At 29.6% G+C, this 7125-nt stretch overlaps 1 protein-coding gene across 1 annotated transcript; it reads right to left on the minus strand.

The window, feature by feature from the left end:
- Positions 1-1084: 1084 nt before the first annotated feature.
- On the minus strand, positions 1085-7125 carry LOC111908963 (patatin-like protein 1). Its single transcript, XM_023904762.3, has 7 exons — positions 6905-7125; positions 6613-6794; positions 6318-6504; positions 6085-6231; positions 2159-2461; positions 1496-1671; positions 1085-1406 (listed from the first exon to the last, which is right to left on the minus strand). Exons 1-7 carry the CDS (start codon positions 7061-7063, stop codon positions 1334-1336), a joined length of 1227 nt encoding a protein of 408 aa, XP_023760530.1. The 5' UTR covers positions 7064-7125; the 3' UTR covers positions 1085-1333.

Below are 7125 nucleotides of genomic sequence, written 5' to 3' on the forward strand. Positions count from 1 at the left end.
GTGATCTCTCAGGTAAATTCCATATAATCAATGTTATAGGATCAGTATGTTAGGATCGAGGAGATGGGTAACTAAGGATAAATGGTCTTACATTATATCTAGGTTATATGATATTGTTTAGTAACAATTGGTTTTCCAGGTTTGATAATTATAAATTATTATCATAATAATATTATGAGATTGAAAACCCTATGTGTCTCACCAAGTTTTGCAACTTGACCACTCCATTTACATGCATCACATGCAACGATATTAAAACTGTTAAAGAGTTGTATAGGATGTTGGGAGATTAAAGAGAAGACCTGCAACAGTGTTCAAGATCGTAGGTCTTTATGCTGCAGCTATGTTGTATATTAATTATGACATCCTTAGATTTTTGTATCTTGAAACAACATCTTTATTCAAATATTTTTTTTTAATTAAACGAAATAGTTTCTGCAAAATGTTTTATTATACTGAGATTATTATTTCTTTATTCAAATCATAAAGATTTATTGTAATATATATATATATATATATATATATATATATATATATATATATATATATATAACAGATTTTTTTTTAATTAAACGAAATAGTTTCTGCAAAATGTTTTATTATACTGAGATTATTATTTCTTTATTCAAAGCATAAAGATTTATTGTAATATATATATATATATATATATATATATATATATATATATATATATATATATTTGGTTCTGGAAAATAGGAGATATCACATATTCAAAACCGCATGCCATCTGCCATGGCTCTCAAATATTGTAGCATTATTATAGCTTCAGTGACTTGCCGAGAATGTAACATGGAAGATGAATCAACTCATCACCTACTATGTGGGTGTTCATTCACTAGAGTCACTTGAGAGTGGATTTTTTATTGGTGTGGTACATCAGAGCCTCATTTTGATAAAACTAGTGAGGTGTTGGAGTTTGCTGCACCCTGGAGAAATTACCCAAAGAAGAGAAAGGTGTTGGTGGATATTTGTTATGAAACGATTTGGAATGTGTAGAAAGCTGGAAATGAAAGAACCTTTAACTCGGATTACTCTCGTAAAACCATAAGTAACAGTAATGGATTGAAAAATTCCTTATTAAATTGTCCAATAAATACACACTATACTTTTTTTATAGAAAAACATTATATTGATCAACATTCAACAACACCATTATGATCAATATACAAACATATACAATAACATAAATACGTATAGATAATCAGTTTGACTGTTATACTAAAACAAATAACAATTAAATTTAACAAATATTTATTACAAATTTACGACGTTCTCCAGATTTGAATAATTTCATAAAATTATCGAATAAACATCACTCAAGCACTTCCTGTGCTGTACAATTTGCCTCCCTTAGTTTTCGTTCATCCGAGAGCTGTTTTGCAAACCTGGTTTCATAAAATGAAAACATACATCAAGAAACTATACCATATCGAAGGGTAGCTATTATAATTTGGTAATAGAGTTGGAGTTGTACCTTTTCAATGCTTCACGGTTTGTACCACCATTTGGGAGCACTTCGAATACCCCTGTATCGGAATTCACCCGAGAAACCGGCTTATCTAGCAAAGCTTTGCCAACATCGACCAAATTGTTCAAATTTTGAGTTGTCGCAACATCCACCGAAGCCAAGTCTCCGGTCAATGTTTCATCCTAGTTTTTTCCAATAGGAGCATACAAAAACTTGAATCCTTAAATTCGTCCAACTTTTAATGCTTGAAGTATAATATTCTAATTGACTTTTAATTGTACAACTCATGAATGGATGTCCATATATATTGTCAAAGTACACAAATTAATGAATTTTTAAGATCAGGGAACACCGACAAGCTGTTATAATAAAGCTACGAGTATTTAATGGTTAACTTCATAAACTTGTAACGATCTATTTGGTATATAACACAACTGTTTTAAAAAATTCTATCAGAAAGTAAGCAATTGAAACTTTGTGTTCTCAAAATACCCTTATATCATTGTTACCTATTTATGATACCTCTTTTTTAGAATAATACTTTTTAAAAGACAAATAGGTTGTTACTTGTTTATGAGATTAACCCAATATTTAAAGGTCTCCTTGATGTCCATTTTCAAGTCGTACTGTGTAATCTATCAATAAATGTTGAAAATGAGAGAACCATACCTGAATTCGGAGATAACTGTCAGTGGAATTGAGGGCTTCAAAGACAACATTGTTATGAAAAACAACCAAATCGGCACTCGCTTGCTGGAAAGAATCTATCAATGGGGCCGAACCGTTATTGACCATCCACCCAAGCACACCCCATTTCGCTGCTGTTTTCGCATCGTATATAGGTGGTTGCTTTTCGGTGCCTGTCCCTAATGATATCACAAGATATCTTCCATAATCGAGAGGTGAGATTGGGACAAAATTTGGATCTTCTTTCATAACTTGCCTTGTCACTTCCCCTATGGCTACCAATGACTGCCAATCAAGACAAAATATTTACACGTGCACTTCATATTTTAATTATATACAGTTGTATATAAGTTATTAGTGATACTTATTGCATGATAATTTTGCTTTTTGCATGAAAATATAGATATTATCTTGGTAAAGAGTAGTATTTTTGCTAAATGGTAGTTTAGCATTTGAACTAGGAAATTGGTCTAAGATTCATGAAACCCTCTCAAAGTCCAAAATATTAGACCGTCTCTAACTTTTAATACTATCTTTTATAGAATACCTATAATTATAATGTAAAAGATATATAATATATACACTAAAGTCCTCCAACCAATTTCACACTAAAAATAATATTCTAGTTATATTGTTATGTAATAAGGGCATCTTGAAGGTTATAATAAAAAGTAACTTTTACATTATAATGCTCCAATCTTATATTATACCAAACACTATATATATATATATATATATATATATATATATATATATATATATATATATATATATATATATATATATATATATATATATATAGTTTAACACTAAATATAATGTTGGATAAAAAACGATATACATATAATATTCTTCATAGCGTCAAATATAGTATAATGGGTTGGAAGACTTTAGTCTATATAGTATATACCATCTTTTAAACTATACGATTATATTTATAGTGTAAAAAAAGAAATGCTAAGGTCCGAACATATATTTAGTGTTACACTAAAATTTAATACTATATATATTATTACACTAAAATCAAATATTATATATAGGATTAGGTATAATGTAGGGTTGAAGCATTATAATCTAATTTATAGTGTAATTGTAGGTTTTTAGTGGAGGGTTGAAAATGTCTTTATCAGCACTACTTGACAATTTACCCAATGTGCTAGGATTTATAACGAATGGTGAGGTTTACCATTTTTTTAATATAATATTTTATATTAGAGTTGAACGCTAAACCTGATGTTTTGAAGTTTTTCTGGATAAGACCAATCCTAAAAAAGTCTTTTTGTTGTTATATAGTTAATAAAGATGGTACGGTGTAACATTATAAATTTGCCAGAAAGAGAAAGGATTAATAGACTGTCTTATTGTGGACCATAAAAGGGGAATAAAGCCCCTAATCCTTATTTACTACACCTTTTTGGGTTTAACGTGCTCTTAAGCTAGTGGTTGCAAACGTAATTACTTCCATAATTACTACAAGAATGGACGCATAGTAGAACAAATAACACTCTTCGGACTTTAGATTAATGTAGGAGGTCACTGACGCCACCTCTTATGCGTCCACTTTTTCGGGTTTTGTTTGGGGGATCACTTCATCATCTTTGTTTTTGTGTTTCGGTTTGGGGGGCACAAAAAAGTTTGGTGCTATCCAAAAAATTGATGGGATGATTCAAATTGCGGTTAACAGGATGGAACATCGACACATAAATTATCGACGGTTGTGGGTTGGAATGAACTGTGCTATTATGGGATGGATTCATTATAGAAAGTATTTGCAAATGTTTGAGTTTAGTGTGATGGTTTTAAAAAAAAGGTGGAGTTTATATAAGGTGTGGAGTATATATATATATATATATATATATATATATATATATATATATATATATATATATATATATATATATATATATATATATATATATATATATATATATATATATATATATATATATATATATATATATATATATATATATATATATATATATATATATATATGGACAATTTTCTTTAAAGGGTTGATTTTTTTCTCGGTGGCCGATATCCGTGCACTACCTGGGTGTGATGTAGCCGAGCCACTAAAGAGGTCACATCTAGAAAAACCGATCAATAATTTATCCGAAAATTCGGATATCCGAAAAACTGATCCAATAATCCAAAAAGACAATCTAAATTTATCTGAAATTTTGGATATTCAAAATTCCGGATATCCAAAAATCTTATATCCGGTTTTTCGTATTCAAATAAAAATAACGATTTCAAAGAATTTCGGATATCTCGAATATCTGATATCTGGAATTTATCATCTTTAATTATTTTTTATATTTTATGCATTATTTAATAATGAAAAATTCCACTTTGTTTAGCCTTGTAAGAGTTAGAAGATCACTCCTTATTCAATTGGGATATTGGCGCTTCCAAATTCTCAATTTCATATTTCCTTTTTTCTTTTCAAAGTGTGATACGATACTGGATCTTAAGAATGTCTCCTTTTATTAACATTAGTGTAGTCAATAATAACTAGAATACTACACGTCTACACGATATAAATCTTACAACTCCTATTATATATAAACTAAGTAAATCTAAGTACGTTTTAATTGGAGTTCATGTTGAGTTCTGGTTTCAAAAATTAAACTTACCTAGAGATGACTTTTCTTTGTTCTAAATTTGTAGATTGCACCATTCTATAAAAAAAAGACTTATTTAAATTACTTCGCCTATTAATTAATTTCGAATAATCGATTTCAATATCTGTATCCGTATCCAGAATTATTGAATAACTTCGATAAATTTTCAATGCACTTCCAAGTAATTGAATTTTCTTTTTGTTAATAGTTAGAATATCTATAATTCGTTTTCTATTTTTAAAAATCTTTATGAGTTTTAGAATTTTCATGAACTGGTATACTTTCTACGGTAATTAGAACAAAAGACACCAAGTTTATACAAAAGTTATAATTTAACACTATATTTTTGTCTCAAATTTGAAACTATGTTTTTTCATTTTTTTACAATTTTAGCCACTTAACCGGTCAACCAGGTTACATGTTGGCATGTCAATTTTGATGACATGCATGCTGACATCACATATTAATGTGTCAACATTTAACAAAATTAAAAAAAATTATATTTAGTTCGGAACAAAAAACAGTGTTAAAATTGAAAAAAATAAATTTAATTTAGTGTAAATCAAATAAAATAAAATTTTAGTATGTTTTGTTCAATCTTTACATGTCATCATATCATCATAATGTCCCATCATTAGAAGCGACATTTTTTGATACGACGTCAATAAATAACTAGGTTGACCGGTTAAATAGTGTCAAATTTAAGATAAAAAAAATATACTGTCAAATTAGAATTTTGTTATAAACTTTGTGGTATTTAACCTTTTTTCTATAAGTATTTTTATAATCTATAAACTTCATATGACTTTTATTGTAATTTTAATGATTTTTAATTTAATTTTTCCATTTGTTTACCAACTTTAATTATTCATTATATTATAGTATTTTTAGAATTCTTTGACATTATAATCCCTAATTAAGTATTCCCGTTTGTTGGTTTTAAATATTCAAACATTCCGTCCATTTCTAATTTCTAATAATTAATATACACGTCGCATATTTTATAACTTATATAAAGTCTTAATTCACCTATATGTTTATTTATAGTTTGTAATTTAAAAATATTTAACTTCGTCCTTTGGTTACAATCTTTTATATTTAGTATTTATTTCAAAAAAAACCAAAGTAGGATCTTTATGAACTCAAGGACCGATCTAGACCAGATCATGCATTTTTCTAAACCTCTTCAAATCGCCCATGCATCGATTGAGAGTGTTATATCTAGCTATTAAACATGATATAGGGACAATAGTTGTAGTTTGTAATTAGTTAGTTAATTACCGGGTTATTAGCCGCGACTCCACCATCAATAAGGTTAAACTCACGATCACCATTCTGAAAGTAATGAGCAGGGAGGTACGTAGGTGCTGCTGACGTACCAAGGCAAATGTCTGATAAGAGTGCATCTGTGGTTGGCTCTCTTGTCACCTTCAAAATAACCATTTTTAATATCTCTCAAGTTAATAACCCCCAACTTAAGCGATTATATTAAGTGATTTAGCAAAAACACAAACCTGAAATGAACTAAACACCACAGGTTGCATATCCCTTATGTCAAAAGTAGGTATGACAACGTTAGTCAATGTCTGACTCAGCTTCAAGGTTCCTAGTAAACCTGTTACGAGGGTTGTAAGATATTTTCCATTGTACTTTGGTCCTATCAACGCCTTCAACAGCTTTATAATCCCAGCAAATGGCCCTCTAAATTTACCAAAAAAACATTCAGAATATTAAAAAGTCGTTTAGAGAGGGATCATACGATCATAGGCGTATGCATGTACATGTAACATGATTGATCCATAATATTACCCGATTTGTTTGAAAATCTTAGGGGTGTTTTCAAGATAAAATGGAACGATGTCTTTAGCAGCATAAAAAGGTTTGTTGTTTTCGTCTGGAGCCGTTAGCATGACAGTTATTAGAGCACCCGTGCTTGTTCCAGCAATGACGTCAAAGTAATCCACTAATCTTGCTTCATCTCCGTCTAACTCCTGCATGTATATATACATGTGATTAATTGATTAAGCCCAAAAAGATACGTCTAAAAGTATATAATTATCATGAGTAATTGAATATGTATGTGGGAGTTATGTATATATACCTGAAGCTGTGATTCGAGATACTCGAGAATGACACCAGGGATGATACCTCTGATGCCTCCGCCGTCGATAGAAAGAACAGTTATGAGATTTCCAGTATTTGGAGGCCGGTTTCTAATGGAGGTTGTTGTTGTTGTTGTTGTTGTGATTTCGGTTGTCATCTTGTAATCGTAATACAAACACTACAATGATTAGACGAACTTTGAGGTAGTATTTATGTATG

Source organism: Lactuca sativa, chromosome 4, assembly GCF_002870075.4.
Source record: "Lactuca sativa cultivar Salinas chromosome 4, Lsat_Salinas_v11, whole genome shotgun sequence".
Classification (NCBI taxonomy): domain Eukaryota; kingdom Viridiplantae; phylum Streptophyta; class Magnoliopsida; order Asterales; family Asteraceae; genus Lactuca; species Lactuca sativa.

What these genes read in the sequence shown, in the direction of transcription:
- LOC111908963 (XM_023904762.3), bottom strand. Translation starts at nt 7,063, where the DNA reads ATGACAACCGAAATCACAACAACAACAACAACAACAACCTCCATTAGA. An exon ending in AAGATTTTCAAACAAATCGG is followed by an intron (nt 6,505 to 6,612) that starts GTAATATTATGG and finishes TGGTAAATTTAG; the next exon opens with AGGGCCATTTGCTGGGATTA. An exon ending in TGGTGTTTAGTTCATTTCAG is followed by an intron (nt 6,232 to 6,317) that starts GTTTGTGTTTTT and finishes GTTATTTTGAAG; the next exon opens with GTGACAAGAGAGCCAACCAC.